At 37.2% G+C, this 25,325-nt stretch overlaps 2 protein-coding genes across 3 annotated transcripts in view; one reads left to right on the top strand and one right to left on the bottom strand.

Annotated features, from left to right (window-relative positions):
* Nucleotides 1–1,511, top strand: part of wdr44 (WD repeat domain 44) — a 29,904-nt gene extending 28,393 nt beyond the window's left edge. For both annotated transcript variants that reach the window (XM_056237870.1, XM_056237868.1), the window contains 2 exons: nucleotides 551–685; nucleotides 791–1,511. In XM_056237870.1, the coding sequence (XP_056093845.1) occupies nucleotides 551–685; nucleotides 791–879 (224 nt within the window). In that variant the 3' untranslated portion in view covers nucleotides 880–1,511. The remainder of the gene's footprint in view (nucleotides 1–550; nucleotides 686–790) is intronic.
* Nucleotides 1,512–2,181: 670 nt separating this feature from the next.
* Nucleotides 2,182–18,155, bottom strand: zgc:163098 (uncharacterized protein LOC100037380 homolog). The gene is made up of 24 exons (XM_056237871.1): nucleotides 18,031–18,155; nucleotides 17,189–17,273; nucleotides 15,925–16,036; nucleotides 15,142–15,251; nucleotides 14,890–14,957; nucleotides 14,559–14,650; nucleotides 14,411–14,475; nucleotides 14,106–14,271; nucleotides 13,796–14,001; nucleotides 11,659–11,702; nucleotides 10,965–11,069; nucleotides 10,304–10,370; nucleotides 10,012–10,178; nucleotides 9,699–9,861; nucleotides 8,538–8,617; nucleotides 7,929–8,016; nucleotides 7,690–7,818; nucleotides 7,403–7,598; nucleotides 7,110–7,184; nucleotides 6,938–6,971; nucleotides 6,501–6,645; nucleotides 6,272–6,382; nucleotides 3,525–3,712; nucleotides 2,182–2,670 (listed from the first exon to the last, which is right to left on the bottom strand). The coding sequence occupies exons 2-24, from the start codon at nucleotides 17,264–17,266 to the stop codon at nucleotides 2,544–2,546; spliced, it is 2,616 nt and encodes an 871-aa protein (XP_056093846.1). The 5' UTR covers nucleotides 17,267–17,273; nucleotides 18,031–18,155; the 3' UTR covers nucleotides 2,182–2,543.
* Between the last annotated feature and the right edge of the window lie 7,170 nt (nucleotides 18,156–25,325).

Genomic DNA, 25,325 nt, shown 5'->3' with positions numbered 1-25,325 from the left:
TAAGGGCTCCCTGCGGTTTTCCGCCGTCTGCATGAAATTAAATTTGACCAGATTTACTGTGTTAGCGCAAGATCTGTTTAGTCAAAATCAGAAAATTTGCTGACCCTCTGGAATGGTGGTCCTTGTCTGATGATGTCATATATATTCCATTTCACAATACTGAAGTAAAGTCGTCGGCACGGACTCAATGTTTAAAAATGAAGAAATTAACACCGCCATAAATGTTACTATTATAATTTTACATTTGTAATGTAAAATAAAATAATTATTATATTATTTTTCTTAAATTTTTTTAATATAGTGAAATAAGTAATATTTCTTAATTAATTTTTTTTTTTTTTAGTAGTAGTAGTAGTAATAATAATAATAATAATTATTATTATTATTATTATCGTATTGATATATCATCACAAATATTTTGGCCAAATTGTGCAACCCTACAAACAAGCACATCAAACCTTGGGGGATCGATCCCCCCCCCAAATGTGCAGCCATAACAAGCATTATGGTCTGTAATTTTTTTTTATTACTTCTGCCTTATGATTTGTAGCTCATAATGCCGTGGTGACGTCGGCCATTTTTGCTCCGCATCCGGATCTCATCGTGCCTCCGGAGGCAGGGACGGAGAAGGCAGACTCCGACTGTAAGAGTGACAGCACAGATGACTCTGAGACCATCCCTTCAGGTACTGACTGTAACTATGGCAACTAGCATTGTGAAATCACAACAGTGCACTGTATGTGGTAGTAGTAACAAAAGTAACCCACTCTTTTTCTTTTCTTGTCCTCAGGGGCATTGAAAACAGATCACACTGAAGTTTTGCTCTCTGCTGATTTCACCGGAGCCATTAAAGTTTTTGTCAATGTTAAGAAATACTGAGTGCTTGTGCTGAATATGACACCCAGCAAGTATATGTAATAATGTAAAAGCTCCCCCCAGCTTTCGGACAGAGCTAAAGCAAAATCAGTGCCATTTTACATCTAACTGAGCCCCCTTCATTGACCAATCAGCTGCTGGAGAGTGCTCTGAGAGGCGGAGATTATAAGCCCAGCTTATTCACAGAGAACAGGGACCCAGGAAGTTGGAAGGTGGGGACAGTTGAGGAGCAGGGACAGACGTTACAGCTCAACACATCTTACTTTACCTTCCTTTCTTTTTAATTTGATTTTGTTTGGAGACATATTGTTGTATTGTTACTGTACATGCACAAAAGGGCTTTAAATTGCACAGATCAGTGATGCCATTTTAATGGATGAGTGAAACTGCAAGCCTGTATGGAGACTGAATGGATATGAGAGACACAGGTGGTCAGCCCTTCACACACACACACACACACACTAATTTCCTCCTCCACACTTTAACCCCAAATTCAAGGTTTCTGGAAAACATTATGAGCACTAACTAAACTCATTTCAATTTAAAAATCTTGGTCAGTGTTATTTTGTTGTAAAAATAATTGAACTTGATTTTGTTTTTTTTATGTATGACTCCAGAAATAAATAAAAAAATATGTATAAAGATATTCCCTTGTGTTTTGCTCTATGTATGCAGTAAAAATGTTTTTTGCTGAGATATACAACAAACCCTGGAAGATATTTATTTTGGTCACATGTTTAGAGCAAAGCCAATATATAAGACAATTGTGTGTGTGTGTGTGTGTGTGCGCGCAGTGTTGGGGAAAGTTACTTTGAAAAGTAATGCATAACAATATTGTGTTACTCCCTTAAAAAGTACTGTTACTTTTTAATAAACTTAATGCGTTACATTACCTTTGCGTTACGTTTTCTCACCTGGGCTGGGCTTGATTTTGTTTTTGTTTTTAAACAAAAAAGCATTCAACGTAACACAAGTACGAGTTGTATTCTAAATTCTCTTGTTTATAAGCACAAGGTAGGACATTGACAGCTTGTGTTCTTTTTGCAGAACATTTACACATTTATTTTTTAGATTTAGATATTAAAACTATTTTGGTCTGACCAAGGCTCTCTTATATTTGATTTCGCCAATGATACACACTCTTTAAGATCTTCCGAAGGAAATATTGTTCTAGCAGCTAGAGTTTTATTCTGAGCTTCCTACTATCACCATTTATAGAATTACAATAAGCATTCAAATATATTTAACAATGTTTATAAACAATCGCTTTATGAAAACTTCTTATATAGTGTTCACACCAACATCTGTCCTTCCACAATAGTTTTTATTGTAAAGTTTAGAGGCGGAGGGGTCCATCTTGCAGCATTTTTTAAACACTGGATTTAAAACAAAACACAAATAAAACGGTTTACAAAACAAAAATAAGATCTGTACAAGTTCACACTTCATCTTAGAAAAATTCAGCCAAGCCCAGGGTTGTGATTGCAGCAGCCACACAGAGGACCGTTCAGGAAACAAATGAACAGCTGTAAATCAGCCAGTCTGTAATCAAAGCATTGTGGAATAGAAACACGTTGATGTGCGTGACCAGAGCAGTCCATTCATAGGCTCCGTCAGGCTGTGTTAAGAGATGACTGCAAAGGTCACAGGGTTCAAAGGGTCAGAGTTCAGTGTTTGCTCTTCTTGGTCTTTTTGTGCGAGCGATGTGGTGATCGGGACGAAGACCTCCAGGATTTGTGCTGTGGTGATGGTGATTGAGAGCGTTTTGACTTCCGTGGTGATCGGGATTTTGTTCTTCATGAAAGACAAAGAGTGAGGATAAATTAAGGGGCAAGTGCTAAGTTAAATCCACATATACTTCTTATGGCAACATGACACCATGACGTAAACAAGCATGACACAAAGTGACAGACAAATAAATCATAGTTTGTATTCTCACTAGTTGTGACCACAATCATCAGGACATTTCTGTGTAGCACTTGTTCAAAATCCCACTTCACAGAAATGAAATACAGTTTGGGGTTCTAATACTTGTATTCTTCAAGTTTGGGGTTCTAACATCTTACATTTTTCATCAAATAACCCTGGAAAAAGTATCACAGTTTCAACAAAAACATTGAGCACAACTGTTTTCAACATTGATACTAATATGTTTTTGAACCCCAAATCCGCATATTAGAATGATTTCAGAATGATCACGTGACACTGAAGACTGGAGTAATGATGCTGAAAATACAGCTTTGGCATCACAGGAATAAACTACTTTTTAAAATAATTTTCAAATAGTAAACAATTGTTTTAAAATGTAATAATATTTCACAACAATATTACAGTTTTACTGTATCTTTGATTAAATAAATGCAGCCTTGGTGAGCATAACAGTCTTTACAACGTCTTTCAAAAACATTTTTTTAAAAATCAAACCAACCCCAAACTTTTGAACAGTAGTGTATGTTCTGATTGGCTGTAAATGTTTTTCGATCTTAGACAGACAATTTACTTGTAGCTGAAAATTTGATGCATCATGCCTGGTTTGAACACTGGGAATGACTATTTTTTTTTAATAATAAGGGGACTTTGATAATCATAATTAACAATTGTGTGTGTGTGTGTGTGTGTGTGTGAGTGTGTGTGAGATGAGTGCATACCTCTCTCTCCTCTCTTCTTTGTCTCGACTCCTTCCTCTACTCCTTTCTCTGTCCTCACTCTTTCTACTTTTCTCTTTATCCCGTGTTTTACTTCTGTCTTCTTTATCTCTCCGCTCATCTTTTTTGGACCGATCTTTCGGTTTCTGTGAATATTTGTCTTTCTTTTCCTGGTCGTCCTTGTCAAACTCCTAAAGAAGGAGGGATGAAAAAAAAAAAGGAAAGAAATATTGAGTTTAACTCTTTTGCTTTAACTGATAAATCGTTAAAGTTTTTTTACCTTGACTTGAAATATCAGTTTCAAAATAATTCTGATGGTACACTGACTTCTAATAAGGCAAATGGACTTGTTTCCCACGCTCTCCAAATGTCTGTTCTGGGAGTATGCCAGTTTGGTCAGCGGGTACAAAATTCCACGAAACGGGCAGATTGCTTTAGAGCAGTACATCACACAATACACCACATCAACATAGCTTTAGCAAAACAGTATTATCAGTACAGACATCTTAAACTCATTCACCATTTTCAATGTTGAGCTTATTCAGGGTTTATACTGTCCTGACGTAGTATAGTAAAATAAGTTGTAATTGTCTTATGACTGACTGGAGAAAAAACAACGTAAATCATACAATAATAATCCAATAATTTCATTAACGAAAAATATTCGTTGACTACCTTTTTTTCCATAACTAAGACGAGATATTGAAAAGACAACAAGGACGTTATTAAACAATAACTCTGACTATATCAACATGCAATATCGTTGACAAAAAAAAGACAAGACAAAAATTTAGTTAAAAAATAAAAACTTTACCAAAAAAAAGAGAATACAAAATGTTACAGACTGTTTTAACAAACCTCTACAAGCTTTCAATCAGAGCTTTTCTCTTAAAAAGAAACAAATTCTGCCCGGTGTTTTACTTAATCTTTGCAATCTGGCAACCATGTACATACACTCTCTCTACACTGCAGAAGAAGCACGGATGATCTGAAAACACAGACAAACATGTAAACTGGAGTTTAGCATCTCCATTTCTCCATTAAATCTCCATTTAAGATATTCTGCTTAAAAGTGTCATTCAGTCAGTCTGTGTTGTCACGAGCCACTAAATCTGCTATCAAAACCTCCTCAGTGATGAACTGTAATAAATCCAAACATGGATTGCGATTGTGGTTGCGGAATAAATGCACTTACACAACCTCTGTGTGGCAGTCGTCTTTGCTGTTGTTTTAATTGAAAAACATGAATGTAATTACTATTAGGAATTTCACTGTTTTCATGTTGAGAGAAGTTTCTTGTTTTACCAGTTTTCATAATGCAGAGAGTGTGGATTTATATGATAAATAGAGCCTATAATAACTCAGGAGTTGACGTTCTCTTGATTTGTGCTTATAGGTGAAAGTGCAATAATTCTAATATATAAAAGTACAACGATGTTGTAAATATAATTATATTATTTGAGTAAAATCATGATTTTCAATTTAACCATTATACAGCATGACGAAAATGTGACTACATTTTCATTGACTAAAACTAAATTAAAATGCCCAGACATTTAGTAGACTTAAACTTAAACCAAAACAGGACAAGGTTGACCAAATAAGATAAAAACTAAAAGTACATTTCACGGGACTAAGACTTAGACTAAATGAAAAAAATAGCTGACAAAAATGAACACTAATGAAAGACATAAGCCATAATTTCATCAGTGTCGTCTTTATCTCAGAGATTTGTGAAGTCATCTAATAGTCCTGTCTCAGGATAGCATGCAAGCTTTGAAATTTTGCAACTTTGCAAACCTATCTCTGTTAGATTGTAATCGTCTATACTGTCAATTTCAAATGTATATTATGTGCAATGTGGCCTTTTGTGTCGCCAACATTTAATTCCACATACACATTCAAACGCTTAGCTCACTATGTATATGTGAAAATGTGAGTAGTATTTCAGAAAAACTAAACAAGTCTGTCATTCCTATGTTATTCCTTTTGTTACGGTTGTAATATTGCTCACTTTATCAGTCAACATGGTTCTTCTTGGCTTTTGAAATCATTTAGCTTGTCAACAAATGCACATGTACATCTATCCACTGTAATTCATCCACTGTATATTTACGATAGTGAATTCCACTTAACTGTATGGGGCCAGGGTTAGTCACAAAAATACACAAAACTACATACGGTTGCTTTAAGTTAAATACGTCGTACCAGAATTCTGAGCTTTTGCATCTATAATATATGTAAACCTGCCTGATACCAAGGTCAGATGAGAAAATTTACCATCAAAAAATGTCTCAAGGCTGGAATGCACTAAACGACATTTGCCCAGATGTTTGCCCCTATTCTGGAGGTCTGGAGGAACTGACACTAGTTTCTGAATGCCAGAGCCAGTCTTCACATTTGAGTTAACAGATTTAGCAAAAAACTGTATAGTGTATGATGGGCACAGACAATTTTTTAGCTTCAGTGTTCAGAATACATCCAGTTAGATGATATCACACAAACATGCTTGATATTTTGAGCCAATTTTAGAACAAACATTGTTTTTATTTGTGAATGATGATTTTTTCCGATTTAAAAAAAACAAGTAGTGTATTCCAACCTTTAAGTGTGATATCATGTTTTGTATCATTATAGTACAACTGGAACACTGTATTGAAAAATCAGCATCAGCACCACAATTATCTGTTTCTTTAACCCTATATTCTGTTGTTGCAGTTGATTATGTTTGAGAGTTGTGTGTTGTGTACCTTCTGTAGCAGTCTGTTTCTGTAGTGTTGAACTTGCTGCTGGAGATTCATACTGGACTTCCTCTGTCGCTTACCCGACTCCAACTCATCCTGGAAATTCATCACCTTCACCTGCAATATGCACACACTTTTATAGTGTCTGGGAACACAGTTAGCTTTAGAGCTACGTCCGTCTGTGAGTGTGTGGGAGGGAGAGAGCGAGACATGAAATACTAAGTGAGTGACTAACCTCCAGTTCTCTGAGACGTGTCCTTTTGCTTTCAGACAGCTCAAAGTTTTTCAGAGAACTCTTAAACTCTGCCCCCTCGTACCTGCTGGGGCTGTCAGCTTCATCACTGCTGATATCAGAATCACCATTGTTCTCCTTTAGGCCACTGCATGAGAAAGAGAGGGCAGGAAACAATAAAGAGTGGCGTATTCTCAAATATTTCCTCTTCATAAATCAATGTATATAGCCTAGATTTACTAAACAACTTTGCAAACGTACATCCATAAGTAAACAATTTAGGAAATGTTTAATGGATAGTTCACACAAATAAGGTAATAAAAAAAGCATGTGACTTGACTTCATGAGGCTGTTGAAATGATCCAATCATGTGAAAAAAAAAGATTCATCCACTAATCACAGAGAATAAGTCAAATTGATATCATCCGACAGGCTCTCACCTTGAATTCATCTCAGTGTCTGAGTCATTCTTGGCTGAAAGAATGATAAGAACAGTTTAAAAGGGTGAGGCAGTTGATAGGAACCAATATATTAGCCTGGATAGTCTGGAAAAAGCAGTTAATAAAAAGGGTGGAAAATGATCATGTATTACTCTTCGTGTTGTGAGTCTACCTGAAGATTCTGAATCCACCTTCTCCCATTTGGATAGTGCAACAGTGGGTAAAGTCTTATCTGAGCCCTCATCAACTGGATCAGACACACAAAAACAAGCACAGAAAGGAAATAGAGGTATTTTAAATAAAAATCAATGATACAACAAAAGCAATACGAATATTGTATATTTTTGTTCAGATGAGGAAGTAGGCCATCAATAACATAATAAATTATAATAATAAAATAGTTGCACTCACAATATTGTAATGAACAAGATAAACATCTAAAGACCACAGCGCCTGACTACCTACATGGCACACCATCAATATCATCTATTGAGTTTCCTAGGGGAACACCGTCAATGTCGTCAACTGGTACACCATCTATAGAGGATGGATCCCAGGTCATAGGTGACCCATCAAGGTCATCAAGGGGAGTACCATCAATTTCAACTTTGTCTAGAGGAATACCATCCAACGGCGCTCCATCCAGATCAGGAGATTCGGGCTAGTGAACAGAACATATTACACATAGTTCACTATACAGATCATATACAGTTTAATTATAGTTTTTTTTTAATCTATTGGCCATAGATCACCTCTGCTCTTTCAATGACTTCCTCTCCAGGTTTAATGAGTCCCAGGAATATATTCTGCAGTTGGATCAGGAAGGAGTCTGGATAAACTGCCCAGTCCTCCCACGCACGAAAACATCCCATGATCCTTTGCTGCAGAAAGAGAGAGATGTAAGAGAGAATTATAGTTGGGGAGTAGGATCACAGATCTCTGCAGGGGAAGAGCTCAAGACAGATGATGTGCAAGAACTGACTGTTCCCACCTTAAACTGCTCTGCCTGGAGTCGAGCCTGGATGTTCCGATACGCTTCACTGATGTCTCCAAATATCTGAGGCAGCTTTGTCTCAAAACTATTACACAGTAAAAAGAAAACACTTTTCATTAGAGACAACATTCAAGTTGCGATGTAACTGAAGTAGCGACATATTTTTTATCCATATTGTGATGTACATTCAAGTGAAAAAATTGTAGTGGGGACTTCAATCCACTGGATGTTGATTGGATGGAGGGAGATCTGAATGCAAGTTTGCTGTTAATCACAAGAAAGGGGGAGCCTAAGTTGACTAAATGATTGGAGAAGTCCGGTATATGTGATCAGAGAGAAGTTTGTTGTTTCACCGGAAAATATGATATTTTGATAAAAAATTACATGGTAAAAAAAAGAGATTCATGCATGGGTGAATGGTTCGCAATAAGATCAATTACATGCATTCAGAAAATAGTTTGATTTACCATTTAATGCCAACTTTAGGACACAAAAAACCTTAATCATGTCAATGTTGTAGGTCTAAAGCAATTTCAAAAATGCAAAAAAAGCATAAAAACAATCAAGAAAACATAACATATCAAACATTTTGCACCACTGACTCACAATTTGCGGTAATATGATGCATTGGCCACTTTGGCACAGGAGTTGTAGAGGATGTCGGATATCAGGTAAAGTCTGGCAATCTGTAATACACAAGACATCAGACAAAATGTCCAAAAGTGTGAACAAAGGCTATGCCTAGGGCTGGGTATTGTTAAAAAATTTCCGATATCAGTACCAGTACTGATACCTTGACTTCGATACCGGTTCCTGAACGATACTTTTTTCGATACCAATTTTATGAAATTACCTAAAAATAAACGTTGGGTTATTTTTTCAGTTTGTTGACTTTTTATACAGACTCAAAGACTCATATAGGCCACTGCGAGGTGGAATATATGCTTCGCGCTCAAGCGCACGCATAAAGCTTGCCGCAAAGCACTGTCAAAAGTAACCTAATGATTATGAATGTGTCTGGAAAAAATAGCAAGGAGACATTTTAATTGTTTATTCTAACAATTAAATTGAGTGTTCGCTGCAAAGATGAAGTTGCCTATAGAGAGAAATGCACCTTTCATTTGGATTACATAATCAGAGAAAAACAATTCGATTCAAATTGGTTCATTTAAAAGTAGACAATTCAAGCTTTCTATATGCCCATTTTCATGTCTGTGAGGCAAGTACCCTATACGCTGAGTTTTGGTTAATTTGTGACGCGCTCCAGTTCTTCTTCCAGTCGAAGGCGAAGCAACTTTCTGCTCTTAAGTTTATTCTGTGCACTGTCAAGTGCTTCATCAGATTTGTCATGTTGCTGGTGTTGGCAGAAATTATTTTGGCGCAAATATTGAATTGCGCGCTGTAAGCATCGAGCTTGGTGAAATGTTGCCACACTTTTGATCTTTTCCACATCTTTTACATCTATGGGGGTTGGTACACTTACACACTACAGCGTCATGTGTGAGTCACGTCTCTGGGCGTAAACTAGTGTTTTTCCTTGATGCCTCGCCACAGCCAATCATGCTGCATGCTTATTGGCTCACTGACATTGACGAGATTAACCCCTTAGGTATCGAAATTTGGTACCGAACGACAAGAGATTTTTTGATACTCGATGGTCTTGAGGCAATTTGGTCTGTGCCTAAAAAGTATCGAACTCGATACCCAGCCCTAGCTATGCCACAATCTGTTAACTCCAACTGTGTACTACTGTAAATGTGTGTGTACCTTCTTCTGCAGTGGTGTGTGCACTATAGACAGAGATTCAGTGATGCAGGAGACGACCTCCTCAGCAGCCTCCGCTCTCTCTAGACAGAACAGCATTGCATCACCGATTTCATCTCTGCGAGGAGTCAGTCCTCTCAGCAAGGCTTCCAACCGCTCTCTGTGCCTGAGACATAACACAAACATTCAACATGTACATGCATTACGGGGCCAAAAGAATGTGGCCACAGGCCTATGTGCATTTTATTTCAAAGGAAAAATGTGCAAAAGAAAAGAGAGACGGTCTACTACATCTATTTTTGGAACACATCCTTACTCTGCCTTCAGTTGCCCTTTCTTTGGCTCTTCCTCTTGAGAAGGGAAGGAGATCTCTTCTATTTCCTCATCGCCATGGAGATATGGGTTAAGGAGAGGGGGCTTCCAAAGAGAGCCGCCCCTAAACAATCTGAAAGGGGACGTTCTCCATTTATTTGGGTTTTCTCCCTTAGAGAAGGACAGAGACACAGGGAAACAGTGTATAACAGTTTTCATATAGATATGCAAACATGGCATAATTTATCTTTGAGAGTAAAACTGTGTCTGGCCATGAAAGGCAGTAGCTCATTTACCTGTAGAATGGAGTAGAGCTTCCATCTGTAGTACACATGCTCCTGAGTCTTATTATCAAACAAAAACCTGCAACATTAACCAGACCAGGGTTGGATATGGCATTCAGAGGACTATTTTACCAAAAATTTGAATAAAATTACATTTCTAAAAGTTCTGTCATCATTTACTCACCCTTATGTTCTAAACCTGAATAACTGTCTTTCTTCCATGGAGCACAAAAATAGATATTTAGCAGAATGCCAATACTGCTCTTTTCCAAAAAAAAAGTGAATGGTGGGTAACATCAATGATGCCAAATGTTATTGGTTCTCATAAAATTGAAATATGTGCATATTCAAATTGCACTAATGAGACCGTAAACACTTCTGAACTTCAATATCATGTGGCTTTGGAAGACTTGAATAAAGCGCATATAGACTGCTTCATGTCATCCTGTTACCATTCACACTGAATGAAAAAGAGAAGCATGAACATCCTGCCTAATGTCTTCTTTTGTGATTTTAGGGTAAAAAGAAAGTCATACTTGTTCAGAAGACATGAGGGCGAGTAAATTATTTTGTGTGAAAGGTGAAGATGATGAATAGACACAAAACAATGCAAGCTATCCAAGTATAATAAAATATCAAATATTCTATAACAAGCAAAATACTCCTCACATACCTGAATTCAGGGTTGTTCTTTTCCCGGTTCATGATGATGGCTTCAAACATGGGACCCTCTCTTACCACAAACTCAATCATTCTGTGTATCAAGCCCAGCAGGTTCCTATCAGCCACAAAAGAGATGGATGAGAGAATGAACAAGGGCACTCTCTTTACTTTCCCGCCTTTCTCAATCACTCCATATAGTCCTTACAACCTTACCATGTCAGTTCTATCTTTTTCTTCTTTCATTTTCACTGTCTGGCAGTTTGAAACTTGTATTTTGCTCAGAATTTTCTGTCCACTCCAAATCAGATTGCTTTCTGATGTTACCATGGCCCTTTGAGACCGTTTAGGGAGTGTGTTTTGGTATAATGTTAGCTCCTGAGGTTCACAGAAAGGCCACTTTGTGACATTCTACACATTTTCACAGTAGCAATTACTGGGTATAAAATTATTTATGTTGTTTAAACCGCAACTGTGTAACAGAATGTGAAGTTGCTGATGTTGCTAAAGATGGGTTACCTCTAAGCATGTATATGTATCTGGAAGCGTATGAGTGATTGCCTTGGTTACGATCTAAGATCAGTGATGTATAACAGTATCTTTCCGATGATCTAACCACTGTGATGTAGGCGTCAGTCTACAGGTGAGTGTGTTTGTGTGTGTTTCAGTGGCAATGGTGTTTTAATAAATGGACAGAGAATGTGTACCTTTCTGGGGGGATTACCACTGTCACTACGGCCTCGGACAGAGTCTGTTCATGACGTCAAACCAAATGATGAAGATACAAAAATACAGTGAGTTTATATTTAAACAAACTGCAGAATATTCATGATTAATATCAGCAGCAGCAGGTAAACCTCTGGAAACATGCTCCGCAAACAGACGAGTTCATCTCACCGCTGTTTCTGGCTCTGTCTGGGGGACATTCTATGTATTTCACACTTTGCTTCCTCCAACCTGTATGGCTTCACTAAGGTTATTGGCTTTTATTTTTAGTATTATTCCAGTTTAAAGCGTATACATTAAAACTGCCCACAGACAAATTCATAAAAAATTTGTCCTCACAAAGATACAATTGCAAATTATCTAAACCCAAATAAACTTAAGATAACTGAATATCGTTCCCCATGGTGAACTTACCGATTTTTGTGCTTTGTTGCTGCCAATGATGCTATACAAGACTTGTAGGAGAATTTGGAGAAATTGTAGAAGGTTTGGATTTGACATAATTAATGACTGATCTCTGACATACCAATAGAAATGTGACCTGTAGAGACCAGCCAATCAGCTTCAACAGAATCTAAAAGTCTAAGAAGCCAGACAGGTTGGTAGGAATGAAGTGTCTCTTGTTACACAGGATGTCCTCCAGGCTAATGAACATCAATGAATTTACAACTGACCAACATTTTTTCTCTACAGATTCCTGGTTTAATCTGCTTGTAATTCTTTTGTCTACTGTGCAAAAGTCTAAGACACATAAGTATTTTCACCCAAAAAAGGGTTTTAAGCCAGTTATTTATATCTTTTGCTGTAGTGTGTCAGTAAGAAATATCAGTTCACATTTCCAGACATTCCTTTTGCCATTAATTGTAATAATCCAGTGAGATTTTTTAGCAAAAGGAATGTCTGTAAATGTAAACTGATACTTACACATTACAGCAAAATATATAAATAACTAGCTTAAAACAATTTTTTTTCTGGTGAAAATACTAACATGCCTAAGGCTTATGCACAGTAATGTATACGAGTCAAATCAAGCAACTTAAATGAGTCTAAATTGTTCCCACAACAGTGTGAATTCACACTGCAAGTTGATTTTGTAACTTTCCTCAAACAATAAAATAAGTTTCTCTGACAGTGTAGCTAAATGATGATTCCTTCACATTTCTCTATATATAATATATACTGTCGTTCAAAAGTTTGGGGTCACTTCAATTCTTTTAAGAAATGAATTATTTTATTCAGCAAGGCCACAAAAATGTTTTTGATAAAAAGTGACAGTAAAGTGGTTTATAATATTATACAAGGTTTCTATTTCAAATAAATGCTGTTCTTTTTAATTGAAGAATCCTGAAAAATATTGTATGATGGTTTGCACAAAAATATTAAGCACCACAACTGTTTTTAACATTGATAATAAGAAATGTTTGAGCTGCAAATCAGCATATTAGAATGAATTCTGAAGGATCATGTGACAGTAATGATGCTGAAAATTCAGCTTTGCCATCACAGATATAAATTACATTTCAAAATATATTAAAATATAAAACAATAATATTTTACAATATTAGTTTTTTTTATTGTATTTTTGACCAAATAAATGCAGCCTTAATGAGCATAAGACACTCTTTTTTTTTTTAATCGTACCACCCGCAAACTTTTGAACGGCAGTGTAATTGTCTGATGTTTTAAGAAAAATAACACCCAAAATATTTGATCTAAAATGAAACGCTTTGATTCCATTTAGACTCCAAAATTGAACTAGTCTCTTTATCTATCTATCTATCTATCTATCTGTCTATCTATCTATCTATCTATCTATCTATCTATCTATCTATCTATCTATCTATCTATCTATCTATCTATCTATCTATCTATCTATCTTAATACTCAGCCATGATCTTTTGTATCAACCCAGCCATGATCTTTTGTATCAACCTAAAACCATCGGACAGGAATCAAAATTTTCTTTGGCTACTTTTGATCATTAAATGATAAAACTTTTGTTTACACAGTAATGATTCATGCTCCCAGAATACTTTTCCAGCAGAAAAAAACTTTAATAAAGAACTTGACTTCAGCATACCAAACTCTACTACACCAGGAGACAGTGTGTGTGGTTACCTTGTAAAAGTCTTCCTGCGAGCGACTGCGTGGTTTGGTGAAGTCATTTCTGAAGCGGTCTCTGGGTTGGGCGTTGAATGGCAGTCCAGAGGGTGGAGGGGGGGCAGTGGTCTTCAGCACCCCGATTGGGGTGTAAAGAGGTTGCGGAGGAATACGTACTGCCTTCCCCCAACCCAGTTTCATTTCAAAACCCATTACTGTTTTACCTGCAATACACAGACACCAGAGCTCAAAGGTCAAAACTGTCCAAGTACCTCTTTTGCAGGTGGCAGCCTGATGTTTCATTTACACTGGTTTGAGGATGTCTCACCGTCCAGCGCAGCCAGAGCACGCTCTGCATCTTTCCGTGTCATGAAAGCAACAAAACCACGGTTTGTGACTCTCGTTCTCTCCTCATCAGTGCGAGGCCACATGATCTTTACACTGGCAAGAGGACCGTATTTTCCAAACTCCTTACAGAGCATCTCCTCTGTCATCTAATGAGAGTGAAAGCTTAGTACATAAGTATAACACACCTGTGTAATTACAAGAGTGCCATATGGCCACTGTTATGCAGTCTGTTAAAGCAAAACCATGTGACCAGTCAGCAGACAAAATGCTGTGGTCTCTTCTCACCTTGGGGTTGATGCAGCCGATGTACAGGTTTGTTGTGTTTGGCACTGCAGGATCATCATCAAATACTGCAAATACAATACATAAAAAGGTTTTAGGCTTCCACTGGGTTTGTAAAGTGAAACATGTGGTGTACGTTTGTCAGAATTACTTGATCTTCGTGTCAGAGGTAAATCCAGATCTGGGTACACTCCAGAGTCCCCTTTCTTTCTTTTGTATCGCTCCTCTCTTTCCTCCTGTATTCTGAATGGCAGATTGAATAAAGACAACACTTTTTAGCTACAATTTTGTTACACTCTTTAAAGTCACAATGGTCCAGTAATGAATGAAACATAGATGAATCGTTCACAATAACATCATGCATTTAGAAAACAGATAAAGTGAAATTTTAGTTAATGGAGACAGATATACATTTCCTTGGCTTTTTGTTTGAGATGGCCAAGACAGAAAAAAGGAAGTAAAACCATGAAAGAAACACTGACTGTTTTAATTCCTCTTTAAAAAGCTCCAGATTACTCTTCTTCTTCTCCTCGGTTTTCTTTTTAGCTGCCTAGAATGGAAAAACAACAATTATGTTATGCTTAATATTGTATTTTGTAATTTACAGCAAAATGGATCTTGTAATCTATACTGATTATGATGATCTTCTCATCTCGTTCCTTCTGACTAAATCTTACCTCTCAATACGGAGGATATTAAGCTCATCTGATTACAGTAGACAGAAGCTCACTTACAGCTTTTTTAACTTCTGTAGGTTGAACAGGTGAGGCATTCTGAGGTGGAGAATTGAATTTAGAGGCGGGTCTGTAGAGTTTGCTCTTCTTCACCTCTGCGGCTTCTTCCTCTGAGAAGTGAACAACAAACACAATAGTATAGTATACAATAGTATATACAATAGTAACTCTCTCCTTCCATTTTAACTAACAGCTTGGATCTATATTTTTTAGTAGCCCACAACTCCTAGCTTTTTCCTGCAAGCAACATATAAGCACCATACTAAAACACAAAGTTAGCTTTAAAGGTTCAAGGAGTCAGTAACTATGGTTACACTGGTTTACCGTTTCAAACTACTGGTATCTAGAGACACATATGCTCAAACACCCAATGAAGAGACTAATAGTAACAGTAGAGAACATATTTCATAAATCTGAGCAGTGTTCCTATTGTTAACTAAAACTACAACTAAAACTATTAAAAATATCTTCCGGTAACTGAAATTAACCTAATATAAGTATTAGATAAAAACTTAAAGAGTAAAAGAACTTAAATGAAAATTAGATATGTTGCCTAACTAAATCAAAATAAGTTGAAGTTAAAGTACTAAAATTACTAAAAACTGAACTAAAAATAAATTAAAGCTAAAAATAAATATAAAAATATGGCAAAAGCACTTAAAATGACTAAAAGTTAAACTGAAATGAAAACTGAATATAATAAAGGCTAATTCAAAATATTAATAGACACTAGTATTATACTGAATACGGATCAGAGACTGGCAGAAATCCACAACAGCTCACCTTTAGTTGCATTGACAATGCCTCCTCGTACAAACGTCTTCACTCCACTTTTGTCGTTAGTGTCAAAAGAAGCTAAAAATTCCTCAAAGACTTCAGCAGCTTTCTCCTCCTCCTGGAAACAGTGAGACAAACAGATGCTGGGTATATTTTTAAATAAAAATACCGTATTTCCTATCAATAAACTTTTTTTTTTTTTTTACTAAGCACTACTACTCTGGCCTACAGAGCCGCCCGCACATGACATGCGGTGTTGGGGGGACAAGATATTGTGGCCAAAAATTAAGAATTCATTCCCATATTTGCTCCCTTGTTTTGGTTAAATCATGGTCACCTTGTACTAATTCATTTCCTTGTTTTAATTTAGTTAAAGGTATAGTTATCGATTTCTAAGAAACGCTGTTGAACGTGGATCGGACCGAGCACCACAATGCACTTGTAGCCAATCAGCAGTAGGGGGCATATACACTCATGACGGTGGAGTAGAGAGAAAGAACAAGAGGGAGATTTGAAAAAAAAAACTTTAGAAAGAGAGATGGCTGAGAGACATTACAAAAGAGAAAAGGTCAGAGGAATATCACTAGAAAATGAAGGGTTATGATCAGGCAAGAGCTTTAGGACCCGCATTAATATTAGAAAAGCTTTCCAGCGCTGGAGAGACTTTCAGCAAGGCCTGAAAACGGACGCAGAGGCTGCGTTTTTTCTGCTCCATAAGTGAGTAACATCGGTGAGTACAGAACCAAGATATGCCGTTGTTGTAATGTTAGCTATAGTAACAGGACAGTTTTGAGTGTCGGTGTTTATCTGGAGCTGGTGTGCTACTGGTGACTAACAATGAATTATTGCTTGTAAAGCCTACTCTTGTGTACTGTATGTTCATTTATTGTTCTTCCTTGCTGTTTGGTCATCATCTTCGCTTTATTTTTCGCAAAACATTATTTTGCTTCACTTCAGCTATGATAAAGAGACATCCACTCTTGCATTGTGTGTTCGTGCATTTTGGGGGCGGAGCAATAAAGGGAGGAGTGTGTTTGTTGGGGTTGATTTCAAATATCAGCAGTGTTTCTCAGAAATGGCTTACTGCACTGTAAATCCCAGTCACAATTGAACCAAAGCAAGGGAAATAATTAATAAAAACATTGCCACTAATTTGATATCTATTTTTTCTTCTGCATGTCATGTGCAGGGCTCCACAGTCCGCACTGACCATCTCAAATGCTGAATGTTTACTGACTCTATCAAACACATTTTGCTGACAAAAACTTACCTTTTTCTTCATTTCCTCTTGTTCTCTTTTTGTTAGTGTCCTCTTCACCCCCACTGATTTCCCTTTTTTGTCTGCCATGTCAACTCTCTAAGACACAACAGAAATATACTGTAACTCAGATCACTGTAAAGGCGTATATTCAATCATGCAACCATTTATTCAGGATTGGGGGGACTATAACAATTTCAGAAAAAAATATTCTCGTGGTTAAACTAGTCTGAATGTTGGGGGTGAAGACCCTGCATACCTGACAAATATCACAAAGTACGTGACCTAATGACAAGATTTCTGAAAATAAAAATGAAATTGTTTTTACTCCATCAATATGTCCTCTTGGTCTGAACTGAGGACAGCAGGATGCAGGACTGGTGAAGATGCAAAACAGCTTTAAAAGATGCTGGGTTATCAACCCTGCCTTTTTATGAGACAGTATCACTGCACACTAAGACACACTAAAACACATTGTTTGTGTATGATTCATAATGGCACTATTTAGTTATAACATTATCTTTCAATAGTCATAGACCTGCTGTTGGTGGTGTCTCCATAACTCAATCAGCGACTGTTTCCTAACCTAGCAAGCTGCCCACCTAGACAGCATTTGTGGGCATCACAGACGCCGGCAGTCTCCCAAAAAGCTGTCTAGGTGGGAAGCTCACCAGGTTGGAGACGACCGCCTGTTTGTGTAAGTTAGCGTTATGGCTAACACCTCTAGTCCTCCGGGCCTCCTTTAAACCTCAGACAACCTTTTGGTGTCAACTGGTTTAACGCCGCTGGAGGATGTAATGAAAATGATGCAGCAACCAGGTACACATCTGTAAACATTCTATATAGCGACTTACACAGCTCTTGCGTTGCAAAAACGAAACCGTTCGTTTGTTGTTAATCCGCCATTTTGAATTCTAGCTACTAGAAATGGAAATAGCGGAAAACTGACGTCGCGTTGCAAACACCAATCAGAGCTCAAAACGCCTCATTCTGCGACTGCAGTGGATCTCCTGGGTCCGTGTACGTTTTGATAGTTTGTTTTCCAATTTGAAACTAAATAAGCCGAAACGAGAAAACGGCGCCTTATTCGTTTTTTCCAAAAATAAAAACGATATTTCGGCCTGATTTTTCGTTTTTTAGTTCACAGGCAAAAAACGAATAAATTACTTTAAAATTGGTTTTCTACATGTGGGCGGTCCTGAGACGCCCCCTTCCGCCGATTGGTCAAGCAAATCTGAGCATGTGACGTCATCAGTCGTCGCTCAGGTCTGTTCAACAAAATAATAGTATAGTTAATGCTTATGGCTTCAATTCTCAAACAGAGAACAACAGTTTTTTTTTGATAATTTGGAAGAAACGACTCTCTTACTGGTTATCTAAATTCCCGAACTCTTTTATCGTTTTGGGCGGAGATTTTAATACCGTGTTAGATAATTGCCTGGATAGGTTGCCTGCAAGGAATGCAGACTCCTCTAATATTTATGTGAAGACGCTCTTACATAGTTTTAATTTAACCGATATTTGGAGAGATACTCACCCGCTACAGAAATCATATACATGGAGCAACAAAACGTTATCAAGGCAGTCTCGCATTGATTTTGGGCTTCTTATAAAAAAGAAGAACAGAGGAAAACGATACTATACTTAAAATTGCGTCCTTAACTTCTCAGTCTTTAGATGTACTTACTGAGTCAGAGAACAGTCGGAGCTTACTAATCAGCAGCATAGGTTGGACGAGATACAAAAGAAAAGCGGAAGGTGCTTTTGTTAGATCTCGCCGTAGGTGGGATCTGCATATTTCTTTCGACTAGAAAAGCAGCAATCAAAAAATAAGTTAAATAACACCATTCAACAATGAAGTATTGATGGAACAATTACTGACGATTCAAAGAAAATTGCCAAGTATTGTGCTGGATTTTACAGTGATCTTTACACCTCTAGATATTGTCCTCAAGATGCCACATGTTTTTTAAATTCTATTCCTAATATCAGTCAGATTTCTGAAGCTAATTGTGACTTTTGCGATGCCTCTATTTCTCTAAATGAAATTACTATTGCCATTACAGTTTTTCTCGATTGCTTAAACACATTTCTTGAAACTATGCCTCGTATTCTCAAAACAGTAAACACAAATCCATAACGTCTCACTCAATTCCCCAAACATCTATTTTCAGGTCAAAATGAAGCTCTACACTCAAAACCATTCACTCTTGCTGAAAAACCAAACTTTGCCCTCAGACAGGACACACAAGCCCTCAAAAACATACACACTACAACATAGTCTTACACACTGGTGCTATAAATTCAAAACAACATTTCCAAAACTGGTAAGTCATGTTGCTTGTGGTCCATCCATCTTTTTTTTTTACTCGCTTCTACTCAAGATGTGTGTGAGCATCATATGACAGTAAAAGAGCACACACAAACCTTATTCAAATATGGAATTGTATTGGAATGGTAAAGAGTGTTGGTACATGCCTCCACTCAAGGATACAATATGATGAACAAGTCTAAGAATGTTCCACATATGGTTGAAATACCATCATTGGCCTAGAAAGATAACATTCTGGGAGTCTAGACTATAAAGGAGAAAGGATGCCCTCCCTTCACTGTCACACTCTGCAGCCACTCTGTGTGACTGTATGACTGCTGGCCTTTTCTTGCAAGAACATAAACCTCATCAAAGACAATTGGAAATGTTTGTCTCTTATTCAGTGATAGAAATATGTTTACCACCACACCTCCCTGAAGGTTCTGATGATGGTGAAGCGACGTTCAGGCGACGGTGAAGCGACTCAAATTTGTCTGTACTCGTCGTTGCCCAGCCTCCCTCATAGTCATACCATGGACAAGGACATGGCCAACTAAAGTGGCTTGAATTTCATCCGAGACTGCTTGTCTTCTTGCCCTTGCCCTTCCTCCTCTTCCTCATCCTCTTCCTCCTCCTCCTCTTCCTCATCCTCTTCCTCCTCTTCCTCCTCCTCCTCTCCCTCCCCCTCCTCGACCTATTGCTTAATTTCTCTGTGGATCCATTGTTCCAAAACTCAACTGATTTTTATCTTTTATAAAAGATTGTATTAACCTTTTATCTATCTATTGAAGGATCTGACTGATGTGTGTTCAATTTTGACTCTTAGTGTTTTCACCTGGGTAATTGTGTGCTAACTGAGCTGAAACTGAGCTGACTTGAGTGAACAATTTTGAATGCTAGTGCTTTCTAAATGACCACGTGTTGTAGACAATGAGAAATGAAGGGATTTGTGTGTAGAGTTTTGCTGTGACAGTTCAACAAATCTGACTAATGTGTCAAAACAGGGGAATAGTGTTCATAGTTCAGTGAAATGGGTGTGCTTTTTGATAAATGGCATTATGGTTTTGAAATTTTAGTTCAAAAGCCTGGTTATAGTGTTTAAGCAATCGAGAAAAACTGTAATCAACTAAACATTAATAAATCACCCGGAACGGACGGCTTTACTGCTGAATTTTATACGCATTTTTCTCTGAGCCTAGCCCCATTTTTAAAAGAAGTTTTTGCTGAGAGTGTTTATAGAGGTTCCTTGCCACCTACATCAAGTCGGGGTCTAACACTCATTCCTAAGCCTAAGAAAGATTCTCTCCTGTTAGATAATTGGCGCCCCATTTCCTTATTAAATAGTGACTATAGGGCTTTGCTTTACAAGCATAACTTCTCTCCACAGAGGTGTTATATATGGAACAATCTCAATATTGTTTATAAGAACAAGTCGCTTTTTTACGATAATTGGTTCAACAATGGTATTTTATTAGTCAGTCAACTCTTTAATAAGAATGGACTACTATACAGTTATTCAGAATTTCTTGCCAAATATAAGATTCCAGTAAGCCCAAGATAATTTTCTTTAGTTTTTGATGCTGTGCCCTCAGGTCTTAGTATGTTATTCAGGTCAATTGATATCTCTCCACCATTGTCAATGTCACCCCCAGATCCAACTCAGCTTTCGTTGGGTAAAGTCTGTTTCTCTACCTATAAAGCATCGAACTCCAAAATTAGATCCTTGTTTCAGGCGGACCTATAGTCTCTATTTCTCCTGCATCCTTCTATTGGAATAAGTTTGACCTCAACAAAGACTGGGAAAAAGTCTGTTCCCTACCCCAGAAGTTCCTTTTAACTAACAAAATTAAAGAAGTCTCGTTCAAGTTACTACACAGGTTTTACCCCACAAATATATGCTTAAATAAGTTTAAGAATGACATTGATGTAAAATGCTCCTTTTGTGGCTTACATCCTGAAACTATTTCACATTTATTTTGGTCTTGTGAATGCACTTATAAGCTCTGGAAAGACATTAATTCATTTTTAGTTGACAATATTCTTCCTGAGTTCTCCCTGTACTACAAAAATGTAATTTTTGGTTGTTTTAGTGACTGTGGGAAGGACAATGGTGCTCTCTTTCTAGTAAACCTAATCTTATTTGTTGCCAAATTCCATATCCATAAATGTAAATTCAGTAATAAAAAAAACCTTTTTTCGGTGCTAAAATTTGAAATGGAACAATATATTTCTACCATCTCTTCCATGCAAAACAAAAAAGCTGTTAAAACTGTAGTTTATTGTAACGGGCTTTGGTATAGGCAGGGCTCGACATTAAGCCTTTTCATACACTTGTCCTTCGGACAAGTAAATCTGTCATTCACTTGTCCGAGTAAAAAAGTTTCTCGTCCGGATTTTTTTTTTTTTGTGTGTGTTAATTTATTCTGAAACAATATTCTCATCAGTGTTCAATTAGCTTTGATATTTAAATCGGCATATTGTAATATTTGCACCTTTAAAGGGCATCCCCTCCCCCAATATTATTCAATGTATGCTTCATCTTTCATTTTAAATTCCTAAATTTGATCAATAAATTCAATTATTTCGAATAATAAGACACTATAGGGCTGATCAAATTAAATAATTTACACTGAAAAATTACAATTACATAAAATAATGTTATGAAATTGATTTAAATTTACAAATAAGAAACGTTGGAAAGAATGATCTACTTTTAAACATAACACTAAACCGCCAGTAGGTGGCGGCAGTCGACCGTCTTAACCCTTTCACGCGTACGATCACGCCGGTGGTCGATCGGACGCGGGAGGGGCAGGGTTTCCGTTTCCGGAAGACACGGCGGTGGCGGTTTGTTTGTATCTCCAAGAGATATTTTCTTTGTTTTTTTCTTTTGTTGTTTGTTTTGGTTTGTTTTGTTTATTTTTATTTGGCGGTTTGGCATAATCTGATTTGTGACTGGGTCTGGATAGTATAATGGAGGAAGATGATGAGAGTGGGGATTGGTTAAAAGGTCAAGAAGATTGGAAAAATCAAGGTTATGTAATCGGTAGAGGGAGAGGAGGAAATTATACTAGGTCTAATGGGGCTGAGGGAATGGGGAAAGGACCATCGAAGAGGAGTATTGAAGATGTATCTGATGAAGTAGGTAGAGATGTGAGAAGGAAGGTAAGTCAGGAAGATGATTTGAAAGTAATCGTTAAATTTAAAGAGGGGCATGATATAAACGAAATTGGTTTGTTTACATTGACGAGTGGATTGAAAAAGGTAGTAGGAGACATAGAAATGGCAAAAGTGTTACGAGATGGCAGATTACTAATTAAATGCAGGAACATTGAGCAAAGAGAGAAGGCTGAGAGATTACAGTCGGTGTGTAAGAAAGAAGTGAGTGAAGTACGAAGGTTTGTAGGTATAAGAACAAAGGGAGTGATCACAGGTATACCGATTGGGGAAAAATTAGACGATCTTAAAAAGAACATTAAGGGAGGAACTGTAGTGGACATAAAAAGACTTAAAGCAAACCGTAATGGAGAGAAAGTAGATAGCACTACAGTACTTTTGGAGTTCAAGGAGCAAGTGTTGCCAGATAAAGTGATGGTGGGCTATTTGAGTTTCAGGGTGCGGGAGTACATCCCTCCACCAACTCGATGCTATAAATGCCAAAGGTTTGGCCATATAGCAAATGTATGCAAAGGGAAATTAAGATGTGGGAAGTGCGGAGGAGAGCATGAATATGGGAAATGTGGAGAGGGGGTTGAGAGGAGATGTTGTAACTGTGGTGGGGATCATACGGCTGCGTATGGGGGATGTCCTGTAAGCAAAAGGGCAGTGGTGGTACAACAGATACGGACAACAAAAAAAATTACATATGCTGAGGCGGTAAAGGTCGTCAATATGGAAAGGAAAGAGACACAGGAGATAAATGCAACACAAGGTGGTGCTGAATGCAGAAGGCCAAAGGAGGATGTGTTAAGCTCAGAGAAATTGATACTGTTCATTGCGTACGTGGTTAATTGTTCTGATCAAGCTAAAACGAGAACTGAGAAAATAAAAATAATTGTTAAAGCTGCTGCAAAGTTCTTGAATGTGGATAATTTATCGTGGGAAAAAATACAAGCTGATCTTATGCAGGGTGAAACAAATGATCCATCATTAACACCTCTAAGAACTTATTGATTTTACAGTGGAATGCAAGAAGTCTTATAGCAAATGGGCAGGAGTTAAAAGGTTTTATTAATAATTTAGAGGTTAAGCCAGATGTAATTTGCATTCAGGAGACATGGCTTAAACAGTCATTAGATTTTGTTATAAAGGGGTACATAAGTATAAGAAGGGATAGAGTGGAGGGAAGTGGTGGAGGGTGTGCAACATTTGTTAAAAGAGGGATGCAGTTTAGAGAGGTTAAGAAGGGTGTGGATTTAGAATATATTGTAATAGAAATATGGACAGATAGTGGTAGTATGGGTATCATTAATTTTTACAATCCATGCAGACAACTAGAAGATGAGAATCTGGATGAAATGTGGGATAACTTAAATGGTAAAGGTATTTGGTGTGGTGATTTTAATGCGCATAGTACTCTTTGGGGGGATAGGGATGATTCTAATGGAAAAGTTATTGAGGAATATTTGGGTGAGAAGGGGCTAGTATGCTTGAATGATGGATCAGGTACGAGAATAGATATAGCTAGGGGATATGAATCTGCAATAGATCTGACTTTGGTTACAAAGACAGTAGCTGATAAATGTAGCTGGGAAGTATTGAGGGAAAGTAATATAGGCAGTGATCATTTTTTAATTACAATTAAGGTAGGAGTGGAGGTGATAAGAGAGAGTGTAATGAGGGAAGGTAGGTGGATGTTAGAAAGAGCTGATTGGGACACATTTAGAGAGTTGAGTGAATACAGATTGGTAGGTGTAAATAAGGATCAAAGTGTTGAGAATTTATGTAGGGAAATCAGCAGCAGTGTAATAGAAGCAGCAGAAGTAGCTGTACCTAAAACAAAGAATAAAAATGTCATCAAAATTGTTCCTTGGTGGACTAAGGATTGCAGTGAGAGTATAAAGCATAGAAATAGAGCCTTTAGAATTTTGAAAAGATCACACAACTTTCAGAAAATGATTGAATATAAAAGATTGCAAGCAATAGTGAGACAGACAATAAGGAAGGCAAAAAAAATATACTGGGAAAAGTTTTGTGAATCTATTGGTAGAACTACACCAATACAACAAGTGTGGGGTATGATAAAGAAAATGAGGGGTAATGGGAGAGAATATGAATATCCAATAATGTTAGATGATAATAGGATTATTACTAATAGCAGGGACAAGGCTGAAGTTATAGCAAAGACATTAGTAAAGGTACATAGTGAAGCAAATTTAGATCAGATAGAAAGGGAAGGAAGAGAAGCTACTAAACTAAGATATAGTGCTGAGTTGGGTAATGATAAGGAGGAAGGTGGTGTGATGGAGGTTCTATTTACAATGAAGGAACTGAATTGTGCTTTGAAGAAGGTGGGGAAATCTACACCAGGGAATGACAAGGTTTGCTATGCAATGATAGGAAATCTAACTGATAAAAGTAAGGAAGTAATATTGGCTCTTTTTAATAAAATATGGGTAGAAGGGGTAATCCCTTGCACTTGGAAGGAGTCAATTATTATTCCTATTAGGAAACCTGGTAAAGACGCTAAATTGCCTAGTAGTTATAGGCCTATTGCACTGACATCTCAGTTGGGTAAGACCATGGAACGAATGGTAAATGATAGATTAGCATTCTATTTAGAAACTAAAAATGCATTGAGGAATTACCAGAGTGGTTTTAGGAAAGGTAGGGGGACTA

Source organism: Rhinichthys klamathensis, unplaced genomic scaffold (assembly GCF_029890125.1).
Source record: "Rhinichthys klamathensis goyatoka isolate OS25496 unplaced genomic scaffold, OSU_Roscu_1.1 h1tg000501l_1, whole genome shotgun sequence".
NCBI classification, from domain to species: domain Eukaryota; kingdom Metazoa; phylum Chordata; class Actinopteri; order Cypriniformes; family Leuciscidae; genus Rhinichthys; species Rhinichthys klamathensis.
This window is presented reverse-complemented; position numbering and strand designations above follow the sequence as displayed.